Consider the following 24,089-nt stretch of genomic DNA (forward strand, 5'->3'; position numbering starts at 1 on the left):
AGTCTGCCCAGTCTCATACAATTCAGAGATACAGAAGCCCCATTCAATCTGGAGAGATCGCAGGATCAAGGCAGCACTTTTGCCATTACTCTCTATACAAGCTAACAGTGTCCATTTAATTCTTTCATGGAAAAACACTGCTATGTATGCCTGGCACAGGGACAGCTATAGAGACGTGAGCTGCTCAGAGATCCATACATTGCGTGTAAGTCATTGCAAAATGTAATTGTGTATTTTCCAGCAAGGAAGCAAATAAAACATGCCATCCTGAATTGTGCATTGCAAATGAGCAAAACCCGGGTGTCATAAATCTCCACATGCAGCTTAATTGGAAATCCAGTTTCTTCATTGAAATGCAAGGGGTGCAGCGTTGTGCTCGTAAACACTGTGAGAGGCTGAAAATCCTGCTCTCTGTTATCTGTGAAGACACGACCAAGTGCACTCTATACCCTGATCTATATTTCATACTTGGTGAGAACTGAGGCACACAGGCGGAATTCTGCTAGAGCCCATGCCGGGCCCACTCTCATGCACAATGCTTAGATCTCACCCTAACACATTCTGTTACTTGTCACAATTCCCATTGCTGTCATTGAGAACGGATATGGTTGCTGGATAGTCACTACTCAGTAAAAGCTTGTATTCTTATTTCTTATAGTCGGTTTAGTGATCTTTATAAACAATAACTAACCTTGTTCAGCTGCAAATTAAGCACAGACTATAGTAGCAGCATTAGATTTATATTCGATTGCAGAGGGATGTGGGATAAGACCCTCCAGCAGATATCCATAGACCTCTTGGTAGGAGATCATTCTTTTATAATAATTCTGACATATAAGGGCGCACAACTAATTGACAGCTCTAGTGTATTGCATGTTGTGACTCGAGTAACAAAACTGTTGTGCAAGTCCAGGCTTCTGTCTTATTAATGCCTTGGGTGTGACACAAGCTATTTAGTTTTCACTGATAAACGAGTAATCAGCAGTCATGTTGCACAGTGCACAGAAATGTCCCAATGCCTAGAAATGGCTTATTCTGAGCTGTAACATGCCTCAGTGCGCTTTAGTGTTGTGTTAATCTTTGTAGCAAGGGCGCTGGGAAGAGCGAGGCTCCTTAATGTGCCACTGGTCATTGTGCAAACAAGAGAATTGTGACGGGAATGTGTAACGCTAACTTTGTTTACACTGTAGTTTATTAGAAAGCTGTAATGGGTAAGTAATGTGCATATCAGTCTTGCAGGCGTTACAGCCCTCCTAAAAAATAAATTATCCAAGGGCAAAAGCGTTGTTCTCTAACAAATGGGACTGTGACTTGGCTGTCTAGGAATGTTAATTGAGAACTCGTTTCAATCGATGGGGCTCCCGAGAGGCTCCCGCACATATCTGTCCTTTCCAGGAAATCAAGGAGCAGCTTGTCAGCATCCAAAAGCTTTCACCTTGACCTTTCCACAGGAGCACTGGGCTACCATAAAAGCTTGATTACTGTGCCAAACCTTGCTGCTCGCTCAGGTCATTAGAAATACATTGTACTGAATGGCGGCTGGGTTGTTATCATGCGACTACCTACCTTGCTGCTGCCAAGAACACAACACACGGCAACTCTTCATTTTGCACCGTTTAATTGATTGAACATGTTATTAGTAAGCAGGCTAGATTAGAGACTGTGGTGTAACTATACGGGATGAAGACCCCACAACTGTAGGGGGGCCCGGGAGATTTAAATCCCTTGTATTACACATGTCTAGTCTAAAAAGATAAAGGGAAGTGTGTGTTAAGGTGCATTATATGGGCTGCGGAGGTACTGTATGTATACAGGTGGGCCCTTCTCATAAGGAGAAGAATACAGGCGGGCGGATTGAGGACCACATCAACAACTTTCAGACAGATATCGATTAGGGAAGCCCAATAAACTGCCAACTTAATCTGTCGGCATTTTATATCTGCCTTTGTATGGGCGCCTTAAGGGAACCTGAGGGACGGCCAAGCGGCCTGTAGAGCCTGAGATTGGGACTGGGGAAAGGCCGTGATTGGGAACAGGCTGTCGGTACTTGGAATTAATCATGTGGTCTGTGGGACTAAAGGTGGCCATACACGGGCAGATAATGCTGCCGATATCGGTCGTTTAGACTAATTTGACAACTAATCTGCCCCTGTATGGAGGCTTACGACGGGTCTTTCCGATCGATATCTGGACATGATATAGATCGGGAAGGTTTGATTTTTCTCCCGACCGACCCGTCGGAGCCCATTGCGCTAGTCGTAATCCGATAGGGCTGAACGTTCAGATTACCCCCGATATAGCCCTGCTGTTAGTGGCATATTGGGGAAAAAGATCTGCTCGTTTGGCGATGTCTTATAGTGTATGGCCACCTTTATAGAGGAGTTGATCTGTAATGGTGAATTTTGAGTAACGGTAAAAACCTTGTGAGATGCCAATGTCTAGGACAGGTTCAGGGGTAATTATCCATGAGAGACTGTTGTATATTTTGTGCTGCTCGTGAGTTGAATAAAGTAAGCCCTATTTTTGACATTTGGGTATGTGATGGGCAAGTTACCCACTTGCCCATCAGAAGGGCCCTCAGGGGGAGGGGGTGAAATGAATACAAATGATCACAATTACACAATGTCAGTATATACATCAGGGATGTCTATCACATGGCCATCCGGCTGTTGTACAAATAAGGCTCCTTGCATCAAATTGAAGGCTGTCAGTGGGATGTGGAGGGTTGTAGTTAAACCTCAGGCCTATAGTCTTACCTTCTTGGGTTAATTAATATGAATGTGATTCACTACTCTGGGGTAACAAAAGTTACTGGTATACTTAGCGCACATAGGAAAAGCCAACATTTTATACTGAAAAGTAGGGATGCACCGAATCCAGGATTTGGTTCGGGATTCGGCCAGGATTCGGATGCTGCCCGGCCGAACCAAATCCTAATTTGCATATGCAAATTAGTTGCGGGGAGGGAAATCGCATGACTTTTTATCACAAAACAAGGAAGTAAAAAATGTTTTCCCCTTCCCACCCCTAATTTGCAAGATTCAACAAAATCTTTCGAGAAGGATTCGGGGGTTAAGCTGAATCCAAAATAGTGGATTCGGTGCATCCCTACTGAAAAGCTGGATTTTCTCACTGACTAGCAGTGCTGTGTATAATGCTATATACTCTCTACTCATTATTTGTACATTGGCAAACATTATACACAGGCCTGGGGAGAGGGTATATACACACTCACATATAGAATAACATACGGCAGAAAGAGACAACCCCTGCCATGAAAGTCACAGTGTTAACTGGTACAACATGTTTCACACTTAAAGGCTTCCGTATCGCACGGCTTCTGAATATTAATGGCTTCCCTACATTCAGCTTATCTGTCTCAGTATAATCATTGCTGCATTCATTGATTTCCCTCGGCGGCCCCTGTGGGGTCTATCAGCTAATAGCTCTGTTAAGATGTAACACAACCTTCCGAGAGGACAGGACGCACTCGCTGGGATGTCTACATTAAAGATCTACCAAACTCTCCTGGGTGTTTCCCATTGGCTGGCTGATGAATAAGAATTGGAGGCAAACTGAATGAACAACTAGAGAGAAAATTATTTGGCATTGACCTATTGACCAACAATCTTTCCCCTGATCGTTTTAATTCATCAAAAAGCTGCTCAGCAATAGGACCATTAGTTTTTGTGCAGACCACGTCCGTTTGGGTGTGGGGGGGGCAACCATTTTTTTTTACCTGACTCACAAGTACAATGTTGGTTATGACTCCCTGGTTTACTGCTTATAATTCAATGGCATCTGCTATTCTAAGCAACTTTCCAATATAGACCGTTTCAATGGCTTTAACATACCTCCCAACTGTCCCGTTTTGAGCGGGACAGCCCCGCTTTTGGCAGCTCAACCACCAGTCCTGGATTTGTACTGATATTTCCCGAGTTTCTCTTTGATCTGCTGCACTGAACAGCCATAAAATAATTCAAATTAACTTAACTTAAAGTGCTCTTGGCAGAGAGCCCAGATCACATACTTAAGATACTTTTGTAACAGTTTTAGATAAGATAAGAACTAAGACTCACAGCTTAAAGAGCAATTCGCCTTCATTAGCAAAACTGTAATAACATATAAAAACCATAGAAATGTGTTAACTTTTATAACCTGACAAATCTTGTAAAATGGACATGGTAATTAGGGGGTCACAAAAATTCAAAATCTTTTTATCCCTCTTTCTGTTTCCAAAATGTTGGGAGGTATGGCTTTAAAGTTATGTGTAAATGCAACTGCAGGTGAAAGTAGTGTTTATTTCTTTGTATGGTCTGGGTCTGACCTTTAAAACAATGTAACAGGAGTCAATTCTCCTCTAGGTTCTTTATTCAGCTGGCTTACAACATAATTACAAGCCAGAAGTGCAGAGAATATAAACAGACAGACATTACCAGTGTTGGACTGGCCCACCGGGATACCAGGAAAACTCCCAGTGGGCCCAGGTGTCAGGGGGCCCTTGTGCTGCTAAATATTTGGCCTATTTTATGGCTATTTCCTATTTCTTTGAGAACAAAGAGGCTAAATAGATGGAATAATAGTTTATAGTATGTAAAGAATAGAGACTAGGAGAATAGAGGTTGAGTGAGGAGAATAATAATAATAGTACTGAGAGTGGCCCCTGGTCTAAGGTTTTTCGGTGGCCCCCCTAGTGTCTCAGTCCGACACTGGTCATTACTTTCAATTGCAATTACATTCACATTAAACCATTGAAAGATGCTGCTTAGAATTATATTTTCCTTTTCTATGCAAGAAATAATTTTAAGGTGGAAATACCCTTCCAAACATATTCCATTGGCGTTGCACATATAAAGGCACATATAAGGGCATGTACTCAAGGGCATTTTAGGGTTTAACTGTGCCGAGATGCTTCAGCCAAAGGGTTGTCCTTACGGTGTCCTTACTAATCTGCATGACATGCTCTATATCTATAGAGACCACAATGCTTCTAAAACAGCATTACTTGATTATTGAATGTCCTGTAGATCATTATCACATTCTATATACAATGCTGAAAATCAGAGGCACGATTAACCCCTGTGTAACTGTGGCCATTACCACCCACAGCAAATGAAATCAATGGCATGGAAGACCGAGGGGGTACAGCCATCCTGGCCCCAGTGTTTTAAGTTTTAAGGGGGTGCAGTCGTGCTGCACTTTATTAGCTGGGCTCCCCTTCAGTCGCCGAAGCAGCCAAAAGCCAACAGCCACATATTGGAGCAGAAGCCACCAAAGGGAAGCCAAAAGCTACCGACTGGAGCCAAAGCCACCAAATAGACCCGAAAGCCACAGATTGGAGTCAAAGAAGAGGAGAAGCTGCTAAAGGAGCCAAACTTGTATAATGGATCCGAAGAAGAGGAGAGCAAAGAAAACCTTTAAAGTTAAGTTCCACTGAACAACAGTGGTCTATTTTTTTTTAAACCCCTGCTCACCGATGTTTTGTTTTTTAACTTATAGGGGGACTCTAGCCACCAATGTTTTTTTTAAACTTACAGGGGGCTCTAGTCACTCATTTTTTTAACTTGGCTTTTTATAACTTTGGGGGTGCTTTTACTGTTTTAGCACTGATGTCTATGTAGCCCTTTTACTTTGGGGTGGGGTCGGAACCAGAAAATGTTCTGATATAGCCTTACCTTTATAAACCACCTTTAGTTTCATTTACATGTATTTTAGGGCACAAAATGATTATAAACGTGGACCTTGGCAATAAAGGAAGCTGCATTTTTTGGAGCTAACAATCAAGGGTGATTTGAGCCATTCTGAAACCAGAAGAATAACCTAGCCTGTCCCCAGACATGCCCATCACCCACACACACTAGGAGATCCAACCTACTTAAAAAAAGAAAAACAAAGTTCTGCTTGTGTAAAGATTGTTAGGCGTTAGGCGCTTGAACACCAGCTGCAATTTTTCTAAACAACTGTCTGACAATCACTAATGCCATAGCCAGGCCAGACTGGCAATCTGTGGGTTCTGGCAAGTGCCAGAGGGGCTGCTAAAAAGTCCCATAGAAAGTCAGTATTTAGTGGGCTGGTGGGGACTGTTTGGGCTTTTGTGTGGGCTGATTCGGCCTCTGTGTACCTGAAATGCCAGGGCCTAATTCTCAGTCCGGACCTGGCCATAGCAACAGGGCACAGTTTGGGGCTATTTGGCTCTACCTCCTGAACACCAAACATTTATTGACTCTCTACATTAGTGCCAGTGAATTCTTTATTCTGGTTTCTAGGCAAACTTTCAACTATTACATGAATTTTCCACGTTGACGTTAAAGGGATACTGTCATGGGAAATCATTTTTTTTTTTTAAAACACATCAGTTAATAGTGCTGCTCCAGCAGAATTCTGCACTGAAATACATTTCTCAAAAGAGCAAACTGATTTTTTTTATATTTCTCTTCAAAATCTGACATGGGGCTAGACATACTGTCAGTTTCCCAGGAGCCCCCAGTCATGTGATCTGATACACTTCAGTCACTCCCTCCCAAGGAGCCTAACAACAGAACAATGGGAAGGTAACCAGGTAGCAGCTCCCTAACACAAGATCTGGTAGATCTAAGAACAGCACAATAGTAAAAATCCAGGTCCCACTGCGACACACTCAGTTACATTGAGTAGGAGAAACAACAGCCTGTCAGAAAGCAGTTCCATCCTAAAGTGCTGGCTCTTTCTGAAAGCACATGATCAGGCAAAATGAGATACACCTACACACCAATATTACAAATAAATAAATACACTTATTGGTTCAGGAATTAAATTTTACATGGTAGAGTGAATTATTTGCAGCGTAAAAAGTGTAATTTAGAAATAAAATAATAAATTTAGAAATAAAAACGACACCATAAAAATCATGACAGAATCCCTTCAAGTTAAATTTTAGCATCACTTCTGGCACACACTTATATAGGGCAAAAGGGAGCTTTATAACCTGTGGACTTTTACACAATTTTAAACACCACCGCCATATAAATATGCAGGTCATTGTAAAACAATTTTCTATTTTTTGGGTGTAGAATAACCCATTTTAACAATATGCCCCTTAGTATAGAGTCCTGCTAAAGAAGACCAGACCTGCAAAAAAAAAAAAAAACTGATTCCCGGACTGTGTAGGCACCCTGTTTGGGCATCAGTGAGATGTGAAGTTTATTTTCTATTTCCCCAGAGTAGCATCACTTTTAGTCTGTTGCACAGGGGACCCAACGTGGGTGGCATGAAGGTTTTAGCATACTAAAGCAATCCTATTAAATGGGTGACCTACAGCGATGTTCATGACAAGCCCAATATACACACAGAATATGCAATAAAGATGTTTATTCTTTAACTACCAACCTGGCAGGTAAAAATGACAGCTGATGCCAATTTTACTAGCAGGCATCATATTATATTTCTGCAAGGTGGCAACCCTAGATAATTTTTTAACTGGATATATATGAAATGTTTACACCTACAATCCTTTTGAGGTTACTATAGTTTTTCAACTTTACCCTGTTGTGAGATCCTCCTTGATATCCTAAATACAGATTTGAAAATTCTATAACCAGTTCCATGTGTAAAATACACCTATATAAAATCACAAGGCACAAGTAAAATAAACTATATATATATATATATATATATATATATATATATATATATATATATATATATATATATATCTATATATATATATATCTATAGATATATATAGATATAGATATAGATATATATACAGAGAATGCATGCAACAAAGAAAGAAATGATTTACCTCTCCCTGTATCCAAGACAGCATGAAGGAATAAAGCAGAAAATGCAGGTTAGAGGCAGGTTAGGAAGAACAGTTTACAAATACAAGGCATTAAGAGTATAAAGGAGTTAAATACTATGTTCCTCTCCTCTCAGTTAAGGCTGGGTTCATCCCCATACAGCTAATTGCTTCTCCTTGACTGCTAAACCAACATGTTATCAGCTGAACTCCATTCCCAAGCAGCACTGGAGGCTGAAGAACAAGGCAGGATGATGCTGCAGAGCAGATTCCACAGGAGAGAGAATGGAGCAGCTGGATTTGGAGATGCAGCATATGCATGTGAGCAGCATCACCTGATGGAACAGATGAATAGGGGGGGAGGTTGGGGAGCGCAATAAATCAAGGTATCAGGTGGAATAAAAGTATCAAGCATCCTTATGTTCCAATCAAAGTTACCGCCATGTGTTGTAGGTGAACTGATGCACAAGTTTATTGCAGGGATTTGTCACAGCACTCTATAAATCAGTGGCACTATATGCAATATGTTGTTACGGAGAAAACACAATGCTGATTTATTATAACAAAAGAGCAAAGAGTTTGAACGTGCACAAATTGTAGTAGGGCCCCTCCCCACAATTTCCATTTTATGAGACCGTATGGCATAAGAAGCAATGAGCCTGTAATATCCCATTCTCACACCTGCTGGAAAGAAGCACATTCAGGAGCACAGAACTCCAAGGTGGCAACCAATTTCAATATTTGTAAATGAAGTGTTGGGGAGCACCTCGCATCAAATATGAAAACCAGTAGATGGTGAGCAGGGTCAAGTAATGAATCACAAAGAAAAATAAAAAGAACTGACCCATATATTTGCACACTTCCATCCAATCGTGTCCACAAACTCATATATTTACACTCAATTAAAACATGACTTTTATTAACCAAATGAAAATAAAAGTAGTCCGGTAAACGATAAAACCCGGTTAGGATCGGGGAAGACGGATTAACTAGGGGTAGTGGGTTGGTGGTACATATATATGGCAGTATTTAGTCTGGGAGATCAACCTAGAGACCTGTCATCTCATATTTCTATCACAGGCATAATTGATTAGAGTGGTAGGGGTTATAAAAATCACACAATGCGACTCGTAGAGTCATCCCACATAAAGTCACATACCCTAAGGGTCAGCGGAACCGAATCAGTAGGGTTCTAAATATCACCCACTTGGTTAGCACCAAGATCGTTCAAAATTGCAGTTTGGGTGAAGGTACTGCTAATTATTTGAGAAGCAGTTGGATAGATCTGCCCTCAAGCAACCAGAGCTGTTGTCAAGCGTTCGAGCAGCCCAGTTGGTTTAGCAGTGGTGGAACTTGTCCAGAGTTGCTACTGGTGGTAGCACGCTGCCACACAAACCATTTAAAGAACTGCCTGAAAAAACACTTCCATGCCAACCCCTTCACCCACAGCACATTGCCCTCCCAGTTAGTGGTATCAACCCCTTAAACTAAGTCCGTTTTGACGCCCTGCCTAACAAAATTAAAAAATAGCGCCTGACGCGCGTTTCACCCAAGTCTTATAGGCTTTGTCAAAGGCTTTTAAATATTTATCTGCTGTGCATTATGCTATACTAATAATAAATGCAACATTTATCTACAAGCAGTGGCATGATTAGAGTTGACTGGGACCGGGTGCAGGATGTCCACCTACCTCCCACCCCAAATCACTCTCTACCCACAACACGTTTTATCATGGCTCTGGATGCCCCCTGCACCCACCAGTAGTTACACCACGTCTACAAGTCATTTTCATGGCAGAGACAACACTCTACTAATTCATCTGATCGTGCCTTCACTTTTCAGCAATAATGAACATATAAACAATTACTGAAATCCAATGAGGATAAGTAAATCAAGGGCTGGATAAGTGGGATATATATTCATATGCCGAGAAGTACTCTCTTTAGGGGCTAAAAGAAGAAGCAATTGTGGTTAGGGAAACTGTTGGCAGCAGTTATAGATGTGCAATACAATGACAGTAGCATTATACACTCTGAAATGCAACTCCAGCATCCACTGACAACTGTCGACCAAGGCCACTGCGTATAAATAATGGGTCTCTACCAAGTCCGGTTTTCCCCAGGCCCCTCCACAACTTAAGGTCACTCCTCATTTCTTATACACACCAGATCACTAACTTCAGCTAGCACACTGTCTACACACATTAGACAAGATATAATTAGATGTTTAGATGATTTTTTAATGAAGATTAAGAGGCCCTTTATCACAAAGGGAAACATAATTATGGCAGCTGCTGATACAGAAAGCTTAATTGCAATAAACTGCACTGAAGTACCCCAGAGACATTCAAGCATCAAACTACAATTTTGTAGCTGATCCTATTGCATATAGTATAGTATAGGTATAGTAGTGTCCCTGCTGTGCTACAACAAAGCACTCCCCAAAGCAGAGTTTCTCAATATTATAGTGCAACTACCCATAATCCTGTAAAATGTCCTTATCCTATTATTGAACATTTTAAGCATTCCAAAATGTTTCCCATGGAACTATGGACACCAGAGGGTGCTGCTTCCTACAGGTCTCTATATCAATGATATTTTTGGTCAAAGAAGATGCAGAAGTAATTTATAAATAGTGTGAGTGAGAAATAAATGGTTTAATGTGAGGTTTTAATAAAGACAATAAGGGACAGATTTATCAAAAATCGAGTTTAAGTTTTTTTCCGATTCAAGAGCGTGAATATACTGGAGAATATTCTTTGTAACCTCGAATAGTCACAGTTTATTAAAGAATTTAACCACGAAAAGTCGTCAGAAAAAACTCAGCAAGTAAAAGCTGGCGAGGTTGTATAGAAGTCAATGGGAATGTTCTCTGACAAATTTACTTATTTATATTCCCAGTTTAATAAAAGATTCAAGATTTTCAGTCTCATTGAAAATGAATGGGGCAATGAGATTCTCACTGACTTACATATTTTTTCTTCAAAAAAAAAAATGCTTGTGGGATTATTTTGCAGCGTTTTTTTCTTAAATAAGCCAGCATCCGAGAAAAAAAGTCGCACAGGTTTTGTCAGTTATTTTTTTCCTAGTCCCCTTTTTTTTATTTTTACAAACTTGGATTTTGATAAATCTGCCCCTACATGTGTTGCATGGAAGAATATTCCATCAGATATATGTGTACCAATGGAGCGATTTCTTCTTTTATATTTTCTTTTCTGAATGCAAAGAAGGAGATTTATCCTAAATTTCCCTTTTTATGTCAGAGATACAGATTGCTTGTTGATTTGCTGTGAATTCCTGATCTGGAATAAGCAACCCTATGCAGGGAGCCAGTAAAAGCAGCATCCATATGGCATGTGAAAATCTGTCCCTAGCTTTATCTGTAGCTACATCTGACTAATCCATGTAATATTATACACTCATCCGCTTTAAAAAAAAAAGAAAAAGTGATTATTAATAAACAGAATGTTAAGAGGTTCCAATAATTGGGCTAATTAGGTAGAAATGGATAGTGAAATGCCAACGTCTGCCAATATGACTCTTGGTTGTGGGCGTGTGAGGCTCGTGCAGCTCGGTGAGGCTAACGTGCAAATCATTTCACATGAGGAACTAATGATTCCTTGCTGTGCGCTGCAGGGTGCGGGGCGAGCCTGAATTTCCATTTCTGTATTCCTATTATCCATGTTAACAAGCTTGCCATGAAAACTCTGCATACACCACTATTGTGTAGGTGTCCTACATGTAGATTCACCTATACTAAAAGCCTAAATATCCAACTGTGTAGAAAGGAGCGTGGAAATAGATTTATTAACAGCACACCCAGACCATTGCAGTTGGGCACACCTAATGGCATAGTGTGTTAGATAAAACAATATGTAAAGCAAAAAGATAGGGCTATCTGGCACTTGGAAGGACCCACAGGGTTAAAAGTACAAGTTAAAAAGCGTCTTTATTGATCATAATTAAAAGTATACCGGTAAGTGCATCTCCATAGGCCCTACACATTTCATATCTACATGGTACTTAGCACATATTGAGATGTACTTTTAATTATGATCAATAAAGACGCTTTTTAACTTACACTTTTGACCCTGTGGATCCTTCCGAGTGCCGGATAGCCCTATCTTTTCAATTTGTATATCGGTTTGCCACTCCCTGAAGCTGGGGGTCTGGGGCTGGTGCACATGGACCACACAATCAACTCGGTGAGCTATTTACTTTTATTCTGGAGCACCACATATTTTTTGTTGCAATTCATATATACAGTATATTGATAATACATTAACCAGGGAATGCACCCTATATAAAGAATAGAACTTGCGCTGGGCTTGCATTCCATTTGCACACAACACACCTTGATCAGATGGTAAAAATAATCATAAGAGTGTGTGCAGCCCAAATACCTCCGCTACCGAGTTTGTGGTAAAACATTGATGTAAACTTGTTTAGAGTATTTTATTGTTTCATACTGCTAGGCAGGCTTCAGCACAACAGCTTTCTTTTAAGGCCCAGAGTGTTAGGCAACCAATTAGATGTTTGCTTTCATTGTTCTACCTGCAGCTGACTGAAAAAAAAGCTTAACACTGATTGGTTGCTATAGGTGTCTGCATTGAGGCAGATTTGCCCAGTGTTTATCAATGACCCTCACAGTCTATGCATTTTCTATACACGTCTTGGATTCAGTTAACCCGTGTGTTGCTGATTCTCAGTTGAGCCAAAAGCCTGGAATAAGAAGTCTAACTGCAAATATCTCAGAAACTGCTAGAAATAGGAAATGAGTTTAAATTGCAAAGCTGCTCATTAAAGTACCCATTTTATGGTTGTTCACCTTTGAGTTAACTTTTAATATGATGTAGAGAGTGTTATTCTGAGTCAGTTTGCAATTGGTTTTCTTTTTTGTTATTATTTGTGGTTTTTGAGTTATTTATCTTTTTATACAGCAGCTTTCCAGTTTGCAGTTTCAGCAGCCTGGATGCTACGGTCCAAATTACCCCAGCAACCATGCATTGATTTGAATAAGAGACTGGAATATGAATAGGAGAGGCCTGAAAAGGAAAATAAATAATAAAAAGTAGCAATGAAAAATATTAATCAGCTATAAGGAATATGTGTATACTGTGCACAGCCAAATCTAACTTTACTTAAGCTGAATATATTAAATATTGTGTTTATTATCCATTGCGAATGTATCCTTTGTCATGTTCAGATTCATGCTGAGAATATTTGAATTATATGTGCAGACTGTGAATTACAAAAAATGTGCATATTCAAAAAAAAAAAAAAAAAAAGTAGCAATGACATTAAAACTGTAGCCTTACAGAGAATTTGTTTTTTAGATGGGGTCAGTGACCCCCAATTGAAAGCTAGAAAGAGTCAGAAGATGAAAGCAAATAGTTTAAAAACTATATAAAACAAAAATAAGAGACCAAATGAAAAGTTGCTTAGAATTGGCCATTCTTTAACCAACTAAAAGTTAACTTAAAGGTGAACCACCCCTTTAAGATCCCCTTTAAGGTGTCCATACACGGGCCACTGCAAGCTTGCCCACTGTATATCTAGTTGCCCTACAGTTGTTGGTTGGGTGCTGAGAGTAACAGAAAGTCTGCAAGGTGAATGTCTCCAGTTTAGGCTTTATAAAACAAAAAGGAAAAATAGACTGACATTTCTCTATGTCAGTCTAAAAGATTGCAAGGAAAAGGAAATTAAATAGTTAAGGATAGAAGGTGAGTAAGTGGCAGACAGGAGGCAAAAGCAATTCACCATGAGCACCTGATATAATGGTCCCAACCTCTCATTCTTTTCCAGCACCAAGCTCCTCACATACATCACCTCCTCATTAAACACTCATCTCAAATTTCCTGACATTTTATCAATTGCTGAATGTATTTATATGTGACTCTATTAATGCTTATCTGCCAGGGGGAAATAGTGAAGCTGTAGATACAGATAAGAATGATATAATATTAAACTAATAAAGGAGAAGGAAAGTGTTCTTGCACTTGGGGGTGCCAAATGTTAGGCACCCAAAGTGATTGTATTGACTTACCTGAAACCCTGGGGTGGTGCTCCTATCAGCAGAAAACTGCACTAACCCGGGGTTATACCAGTGAGCACCATGGAGCGCTTCTCTTCCATCTTACTCTTTCTTCGCATGGCTGCGAATGCGTAGTAGAGCGAAAAGCTGAACTTTAACTAAAAAGACAGCTATTTCGTTCAACTGCGCATGTGTTTGCCCCGGGAAATTTGAAGAAAGAAGAAACCCAAAGAGGATTGCTCCGTGGTGCTCACTGGTATAACCCTGGGCGGTGCAGTTTTCTGCTGATAGGAGCACCGGCCAGGGGTTTCAGGTAAGTCAATACAATCACTTGGGGGTGCCTTGGATAGATAAGGAAAAAACAGAGCTATACTAAAATCATTCTGTCAGCTTTGCTATGAAAGAGCCACTATACCCCCACAGAATTGCACTTACTACAGGAAAATGCCTACACTGGCACAGTCATATGCTGCCTCTCTGTAGAGGCTTTCATAAAACCTAAGGAGTTATCCCAGGAATGGTGAGCGCCATTATCAACCATATTTGTCTGGCCACACCCCATGGGTAGTGCTATATCAGTGGTAGGCTGGGCTATACCCTCTTCTTGCTTCTTGAGCAACTGTCGGCCTACAGGAGGTAATATTCGTGCTTATGCAATGCTATAAGTGTAGGCAGTTTTTAAAATTTGCATGTGACAAAGTCTCAGGGAATTGGGGAAAAATGGCCTTTTAAAGGGTAAATATACAATAGATAAGGGACTACCCTATACAATTTTTCTGTTTATATGGGATTAGTTTAGATCTGTACATTGTTCGGAAATGTCACTGCTTCCATGTTAGCATTTATTAGTGCCGCTGTCCATCTGCAGAGGTAAAACGATTAGGGTTTCTAAACTCAACCAATCAACACCCCCAGAGCTGAAATTATCTTGGAAAAATATACAAATAATTGGCTTGACAGTCACACTAGGGGCAGTGGGGTCCTTCACCAGGTTGTAGTACTGTTTCCTCCTCTATTTCAGCCTATAGAAGGATAGTGCCACCCCAGCCCAGCGTAACTGAGAGAAGTGCAAGCTCTGTGGCTACTGTAAGTAACTCTGGGCTGGGGAATAGTTAGGAGGAGATATTTGATAAAAGAATCAGGCAGTCCTCCTTTACCTATGATAGCTCCATTTTCCCATCAATTGTAAGAACATGTCAGTATAACTCTTGCATTTGTTTTGAAATGTGACATTTATGGGTGAATGATGAGTAGGGCTGTCTCCAGTATCAGGGGGGTAACTACAGAGGAAGCAGACCCTGGGGCTGCAGGGGGGCCTAGGAGGTATAGGGGCCCCATAAGGCCCTGATTCATATACAATTTCAATAAATATTGGTAAAACAGGTCACCTGTAGACTTTTCAGGGCCTGAAAAATAATTATCTATGGGCCCCAGTAATATCTATTTACGCCACTGTATCATAATTCCAATGCAGCAGGTTGTGGGGATAGGTGGGTCTCTTCTGCCATATTAACTATGCCACCCACTGCAAATGAGCAAGCGAGGAGAGAATGAGGAGTGACTACACTCACTGGGCATAGTCTCCCCAAATTGAAAGAACTTGAATACGTCAAGGATACAAGTATTTTTTACTAAGGGCCCTTACACAGGAGTTTATTCTTGCCATCCTTTAAAGGAGAAGGAAAGGCTGAAATTAAGTAAGCTTTATCAGAAAGGTCTATATAAATACACCAGTAAACCCTCAAAGTAATGCTGCTCTGAGTCCTCTGTCAAAAGAAACACCATATTTCTTTGCTTTTATTGTGTGCACATGCACTTCTGTATCAGACTTCCTGTTTTCAGCTTTAACCTTCAGGGCACGGCCTTGAGCATGCTCAGTTTGCTCCTCTCCCCCTCCCTCCTCCCATCCCTACTGTAATCTGAGCTCAGAGCTGTTAGTAAGCAGGGAGAGACTCAGGCAGGAAGTGATGTCACACCAAGCTTATATGGCAGCTTCTATCCTAAACAAACAGAGACAGTGTCTAGAGCTGTTAACTCAGGTATGGTAAAGCATTCTGCAGAATAAATATAGCGTTCTAGCTTGCACTATTGTGGCTATTCTATTGGCAATAAACTGTCTTGGAGCTTTCCTTCTCCTTTAAGGCCTGTACCTACAGGACCACAGTGATGAGATGCTGCAGGTTGTGACCTCCCTGTACTCATATAATGATCCAGAATATACATAAATACATGACATTTCCATTATGATTTAAGGCTGTCAGTTGCCACTATTGTATAAGTGATACTGTCCCAGCATTATTTATCTGCTAAAAATGTATCCGACCCCTTACAGAAACACTGAAATGACAGCACAACATCTTACTGTGAAAATCCCCTTGTACTGCAGAAGTCCCTTGATTCACTTTGTCACCTTTATCTGTACTCTTCCAAGTTGTATAATGAACCTTTAGACAAGAGGGTTTGGTCTGAGGTGACTTCTAATATCCTCATATTCTACAAAAGGTAATATAGTGGAAACCCAATTTTATGTCTTCCCAGAATGTTTTTCCAGAATTGGCACAGTTTTGTCGCTGCTCCATTCAGGCAAACCACATTTTTTACTTCCCATTATTTTAACGGTTTGCCGGAATTTACGGCATTTTGACGCGATACCCTGGAAAACTTAATATTGCAATTCTTCTGTATATTAGTTTAAGAAAGCTATACACAAGGGCATCACTAAGCAACATTAATAACTGGTGACATCAATAAGCTCTGTTTATAAGAATATAATTTACAGGATTTTAATGGCTCGTGTATACAACCTTCTACCAGATAAGAACCTTACAAACCAGATTCAGCTATCTGTAATTGGTATTAATGCAGCCAGAAGGAAAAATCTACAATAATAATACATGTAAATTTGATTTAAAAGCAGGCAGAAGTTATAAAGCTACATGAAGAACGAGGGTTATTGTGACAATTTGTTTTGAGAAAGTTACCCCGCACTCCCCCAAAAGCTGATGTACAGCAAATGTAATTGCTTGTTTGAGCTGGGAAAATGTTTGGAGCTCCGTGTCGTGATTCCAAAGTAACGCTTTCTATTCATTCACAAGGCGCTGGTGCGATTGTGAAGCAAGTGCTTAGCAACAGCCTCCTTCTATAAGAAAGCCAGAATTTCCCACGACAAAGAGACGGCACAGTGGGTGCAAATCTGAAAGCAGATCAAAGGTCTGGGAGAGTTTGCTGAATGGGAAGCTGGGAAACATTCCCAATGAATGGTGATGGCTATAGCAACACCAGAACCAACTTTTAGGGTTCAAGTGGGTGGACTCCCTATATAATCAGGAAAACATTGGTGCCCCATAATCCCCCAGAAAATATTTTTTCCCGAGCAAATCATGTATTTGCAGTCTTCTGTCATTATAATTTGTCTATGATGACAATGATAGAGCCCGTGGGTGGGCTTTGTGACTAAGTGCTTTCAGTGTGAATATGCGTCTCCTAGAAAATACATTTCTTGGGATTCGTCATTCACTCTACAGTCACTTATAGGTTTAGAGTCTCTCTGAGTACAGTGGGGTCACACTCATACCCAATAAACAAGCACATAAAAGGCAATATTACAGACCCTAACCCTATGGCTGCACCCTGGGTGATGGAGCAGTAGCTTTGTGGGTTAAAAGAGCAGTTTTAATGAAAATGCCTTTAGGCTGAAGAATGTCTCATACATGAAGAGTCAATAGCAAGGAAAGGGTAGTACTTGTGTGCGAGCAGCCTGGCTGATAGGAAGAAGAGCGTCCTGAAGTGTCATTGTTCCAGCTCACACACACACACAAGCACCAAGGTCATACACAGAGATAAATCAAAGAATTACAGCCCTGGCGGATGAGATTTTATACAATATACAGCCCTGGCTCAATCTGATTTAGTCTTTTGCACACAGTGGAGGTGATTACTAAAAAATAATGCCATTTGTGAACCATAAAAAAAGAGCAAATGAGTGAATTGATAACAAACCTGTGATTCTACGGAGGGTCAGCAGCAGCAGCAGCAGCAGGTAAAGCGTAGGGAGCAGATAGGATTCAGGGATCTTGATGTGAGCACATGCAGCATCGCCAGCGTTCCATCAAGAACTGGAAGAGGCAACTGCTGTGAGACCCCTCCCCTCAACACCAAAAATACTTCCAAGCAATGTGTGCAGGGCTCCCAGTCTCTCTTCTGCCGTGCAGCCATGAAGGTTAACCGACTTGAGACCACGGAAAGCTGTATTCTTCTATATAAAGAACTTGCGCTCACCAGAGAGAAACGGTTTGATATGCTGGTGCCAGTCTCCGCACACCCAGTAACTGCTATTAATAACTAGGCACAGTATATTACGGCACCGTTACAAAAATGACTTTCAATAGGCACATTTCAAGCGAAAATTTTGGTACTGGCCTGATTGGAATCTTTCCCCTTCTAGGGTAAATCTGAGAGGACTTCAGAAGGGATCAGCTAGTAGTTAATCAGGATTCATTTGGATAAAAGGTTCATATGAATGAATATGCACCTTTTTTCAATCTCATCCACAATGTAATTATGTTTGGTGCCATCTTCTATTGACATGAAAAACACAACATTAGCCTGGCATCTTTCACAGTGTATGTTGTTCCAGAAAGAATTCATCTACATTTGTAGCTTTTGGGCCATACCATATAACAATCAATAAGATGAGGTGGTTTAAATGTAGGCTCTGCACTTCTATAAGTATAAATGGAGCATGTAATAGATAATAATACAATAAAGGTTACACTCCTGCCAGGGACAAAGCCAGATTTACACCTTATTAAACAGCCATATTTCAGCAAAAGATCACTGCGCTCAGAATTACAGAGCTACTGAATAAAGTACAGGGGAACCATTATGCTGCTGTCCTGTTACCTTAAATGCTGCTGCTGCACTTTTAATCTTATTAGTTATTTGTCATATATTTTGCCAATGGAACGCAATGTTCCAGTCATTTAGTTCGAAAGAAGGGCACCAGACTGGCAATCTCCCTTCTGTGAGCCATCTTGTAACCCAAAATAAATGAACGGACAGTAATACGAAATATCAGCCTGTGGGTATGCTCTGAAAGGGAGGATATTTACTTGCATAAATATGTTATGCTGGTTTTACAATTATTGCAAGCTACCCATTGTAATATATTGTAATTTCCCTAAGAGTGGTTGTTATTAGTGGACAATATTTAAGGATTAAGAAAAATTTAAAGGAAAACTATACCCCCCCCCAAACAATGTAGGTCTCTATAAAAAGATATTACATAAAACAGCTCGTATGTAAAACCCTGCTTCATGTAAATAAACCATTTTCATAATAATATATTTTTTTAGTAGGGTAATCATAAATAGAAAATTGCCATTTTAAAAAATAAGGGCCGCCCCCTGGGATCATAGGATTTACATTGCACACAAACACACCATACATTAGGTCACATGAGCCAATTAACAGACAGAGTTCTGCATTTGCCTCCACACTTCTTCCTGTTACAGTTAGGGGCACATTTACTTAGCTCGAGTGAAGGATTAGAAGGAAAAATACTTCAATTTCGAAGGGTTTTTTTGGCTACTTCGACCATCGAATTGGCTACTTCAACCTTCGACTACAACTTTGACTTCGAATCGAACGATTTGACTATTTGACCATTCGATAGTCGAAGTACTGTCTCTTTAAAAAAAACTTCGACCACCTACTTCGCCACCTAAAACCTACCGAGCACCAATGGGGAAGGTCGACATAAGCTTTCTACGTTTTTTTTTATCGAAGGAAAACCGTTCGATCGATGAAATGCGGTAAATCCTTCGACTTCGATATTCGAAGTTGATGGATTTTACTTCGACGGTCGAATATCGAGGGTTAATTAACCCTCGATATTCGACGAATAGTAAATGTGCCCCTTAGAGTTGCAGTATTTCTTTATATACCAGTTTGGTAAGATTCTTAAATATGTCACTTAATATCATATAAACTATGTCTTGATTAAATATTCATTTTGGGGGCTATAGTTTTTTTAAGAATTTGCTTAGTGATTACACACTAAACAAGGCAGATGAACCCTCCTTTTGAAGTGAAAAAAAAAAAAAATCATACAATGTACAAGGTATAGTAATCACAGCAGTGATTTAGTCAGGTCATATAATAAGGTGCTATTATTGCAATCACATACTGCTGCTGCCCATAATAATTCTCACTGAATCTATGGCCACAAAGGAAAGTCAGTGGGGCCCTGTGCTTTGCAGCCCCACGAGTACTAGACTGGGAATGGGATACTCAAGGCCCATCAAAAAGCTTCAGTCTGTGTATAAATGAGCCCAGCCTGTTATTGACTGCCCTGAGCAGTATACTCCAAACAGCACTGCGCATCCCGATCATTACTCAACTCCTTCCTTGATCAATTACTGGGAACAGAATGTAATGCAAATTACAGTAAAAGGGAAATAATTAAAAAGGGCAATTAATATGCTAATAAGGTCCTGTCTGGCCTTAGTTTGAGTGCATGGCCCTGGCTTGGATGTATTTAACAAGTGCAGTTATCAGTCTGCATCACTTTTAGATCACACGCAACTGGAGGCAGAGCAATTAAAGTTTGAACTTTATTACCAAATGAGCAGGTACATGAACTCATTTTTTCACCTTCTCTGGATCATCTTGAAATTAGGAAGGATTTACTTGGGCAAAGGTCCAGCTTGATAGACATGTGGCTTTGGCAGCTACTATGTACAAGCTCAATATAATTCAGATGAGCTAGACTTATTAAAATCATACATTCCCAAAATATTTACTTTATTTCTATACTTTATTCAAAATCACATTGAGCCTTAGGGTTAAAACTTAGCAACTGATTTAAAATTATTGCAGGGGAATGATGTGCAAACACAACTGGGCCATGTCCTCAGACGCAATCAAACTGGAGTAATGGAACTGCCAGTAGATGGAATCTGAATAAATAATTAGATGAAATGCTGTTGTCATTAATGGCACGATGTATGTGCTGGCTACTCCACCTTTTAGTATGATGTAGAGAGTAATATTCTGAGACAATTTGCAATTGAGTTTCATTTTTTTCTCATTATTTGAGTTTTTTTGAGTTATTTAGCTTTTTATTCAGCAGCTCTTTCCAACTTCAGCAATCTGATTGCAAGGGTCCAAATTACCCTAGCAACCATGCACTGATATGAATAAGAGAGTAAAAAAAAAAACATGTGTAGCCTTACAGAGCATTTGTTTTTTAGATGGGATCAGTGATCCCCATTTGAAAGCTGGAAAGAGTCAGAAGAAAAAGGCAAATAATTAAAAATAACTAAAAACAAATAAACATTGAAGACCAATTCAACCAATGGAACGGTTGCTTTGAACTGGCCATTCTATAGCATACAAGTTAACTTAAAAATGAACCACCCCTTTAAAGGAGAAGGAAAGTCTTCTTGCACTGGGGGGGGGGCAAACGTTAGGCACCCCCAAGTGATTGTACTGACTTACCAGAAACCCTGGGCTGGTGCTCCTATCAGCAGAAAACTGGACCGACCCAGGGTTATACCACTGAGCACCACGGAGCTATTCTCTGCCATCTTTCTCTGTCTTCGCACAGCTGCGCATGCGCAGTAGAATGAAAAAACAAACTTTAACCATAAAATCGGCTATTTTGTTCTACTGTGCATGCCTCTGCCCCGGGAAATTTGAAGAAAATTTGAAGAAAGATGAAGCCAGAAGAGCCCCATGGTGCTCCCTCAGGTCTGTGCAGTTTTCTGCTGATAGGAGCACCGGCCCGGGGTTTCGGGTAAGTCAATACAATCACTTGGGGTGTCTAACATTTGGCACCTCCAAGTGCAAAACGATTTTCCTTCTCCTTTAAGGTAGACCTTACAAACAAAACTAAAGTAAGGTGTATGTGTTTGATGACGACACAAACAGAATACAGTACGAGGGTTCATACAAGAGGGAGCTGCTTTGGCTGTCCAAGTGGTAGAGGACATTAGTATTATTATTATCAACATTTATTTATGCGGCAGCAGCATAAAGCAGTTCTCTGCCCTGCGAGAGCTTACAAACCTATTTTCAGATTCAAAGAAATATGCTGTTTGTGAGGTATTTATATCAAACACAGAGTTCCAGAGAAAAATAAAAGGATAATAAAGGTGTACAGGAATACATATATTTTAAAGGCATTGAAAGGAATACAGTACAGCTCAACCCCATTTATATACAAGACAGCAATCATAGGAAAGATGTCACTGTTTGATTAAATTGTTGTTTTTCTTTAAATAAGTGTATCCACCATGAAGATGCATGTGCTGCATGTGAGAATCGACTCCATTGTCTTCACATTTGTACATCAGAAAGCCTGTGCTGCACTTGATGACCTTCATCTAAAGCAAAACTGGCCAGTGCCAACATTCGGCACATATTTTTTTCCCCTGAGAATAGGAATATTTGAAGCTTAAGGGCCCTTTCCATGGAACACTCTTCCACGAATACAAGGACTCCCTTGTTAATAGAAAGAAAGGAGTTCTCGTCTCCAACGTCTGAATGATTGCTAAGAGCATGGACAGAATATCTGTGCAATAAACTTACTCAAGAACAAGCAGGACTGATACACAATAGTCTCTCACTCTCTCTGTTGTCCATTCTGTGTAAGTTACAAATTCTGTGGTTCACTTTACACCTGGTTTGGAAGGTGCTATGGATAATAATTCCAATCCCCTTGATCTGGCACAACTCATTTATAAACACAGGGCAAATCTGCACATGGGTAGTAACCCATGACAACCAATCAAATGCTTGCTTTAATTGTTTAACCTGCAGCTGCCTGTAAAAAGCAAGTCACTGGTTGGTTGCCATGGGTTACTGCCCAGGTGCAAATTTGCCCAATGTTCATAAATGAACCCTAGTGTATTTACCTCTTTTCCTCCAACAAACCCCCCTATATAGCAATGCCCAACTAATCTGATCACTCACTGCTAGTCATAGATAATGCAGTTTTATAACTCTGATTTACTATCTCTTCTACAAAAATAAACACAGGAGAAAAAAACTATTTACATTTTACTAGAGCAAATATTCAAGATCACCAAATAGGTTTTTTTTGCATTAAGATAAAAGGCAGTACACCTTGGTTAGCCTGTGTTTCAGCTTACCCTGTAGCAAATATCCTTTAATATCAATCTATTTTTGATTAAATATATCTGCTAATTCATCACTGTAGGTTCTTATTAAATATGTCTATCTGGGGAATGTATGGGAAGGAGCCTTATTACAATTAAGCGCTGCTTTTAATTATTCCCCATCTCCATAGGATAAGGTGAGTGGTAGTAATCTAGATTGGACAATGCTTTATGTCCCATTGACCCCATGCATAAACCCATTAAGTACGCAAGATGTGAACAGCTTTTTCCAATATTGATGAATTTTGCAGATTGCAGGTGACCTTGAAGAGAATTAATGTCCCCTTAATTATGACAGTTAAATGAAAGGGAGCTTTCCCAGAGTCTATCTTCCTGTAATTTCCTTGCCTGATATACATTCGGAATTGCTTATTCACAGACCTGAAATTTATTTTTACAGTGAAATACAGCCACTGTAAATGTGACCCCATTCAATAATAAATACTAGACTTTACTGTAGAACTGGGGTACCAGTGTAGAAGAAGCCCACAAACTGGTAATTTATCACAAGGCAGATTAGTTGCTATTGGCAACTGCACTTGTGCAATAACACGTATGTACAGTCATAAATCAATCCCACATGCCAGGAAATTGATCACATTTTCAAGCCTAGTCAATTTAAATGTCATCCGTTTCATCAGCAACTAAACAGTCCTACCATAGGAAGGCTATTGTTTACTTCTCCAAGGAACAAGCTCTGATAGGCCTATCTACCAGACATGGCCCTAATATAAAAATTCAATGCTGAATCCTGGGTTATGAATGTATTATGACAACTAAGGAAAAGTCTTAGATGGAGCCCTGCAAGAGAATACCAATATACATTTGTTGGAAACATCAGATGTAGTTTTACTTTTACAATCAATCATAAATAACATAAAAATGCTCTGAGAGGTGCCTGATCCTGTATACTGAGCTTTCTAAAAACACACTTTAATCAGAGACAGTGAGGCAGGAGAAATTTGTTTGTAGATCCCTATGGAATGTTGTTGTACAAGGCAGTTGCCCAACTCCTGTGTCTTTCTTTAGAAGACCAACAGAACAATGGGCAGGAAACATGATTATGAAATCTGGGCGTATTCACTTATAAATAATCA

At 40.1% G+C, this 24,089-nt stretch overlaps 1 protein-coding gene across 16 annotated transcripts in view; it reads right to left on the reverse strand.

Annotated features, from left to right (window-relative positions):
• Positions 1 to 24,089, reverse strand: part of apbb2.L (amyloid beta precursor protein binding family B member 2 L homeolog) — a 166,200-nt gene that overhangs the window by 8,869 nt on the left and 133,242 nt on the right. For 10 of the 16 annotated variants that reach the window (XM_041588561.1, XM_041588555.1, XM_041588583.1 and 7 more), the window contains one exon: positions 7,781 to 7,786. The exons of the other annotated variants lie outside the window; for them this stretch is intronic. In XM_041588561.1, coding sequence (XP_041444495.1) covers positions 7,781 to 7,786 — 6 coding nt within the window. The remainder of the gene's footprint in view (positions 1 to 7,780; positions 7,787 to 24,089) is intronic. 16 annotated transcript variants of the gene reach the window in all.

Source organism: Xenopus laevis, chromosome 1L, assembly GCF_017654675.1.
Source record: "Xenopus laevis strain J_2021 chromosome 1L, Xenopus_laevis_v10.1, whole genome shotgun sequence".
In the NCBI taxonomy this organism is placed as follows: Eukaryota; Metazoa; Chordata; class Amphibia; order Anura; family Pipidae; genus Xenopus; species Xenopus laevis.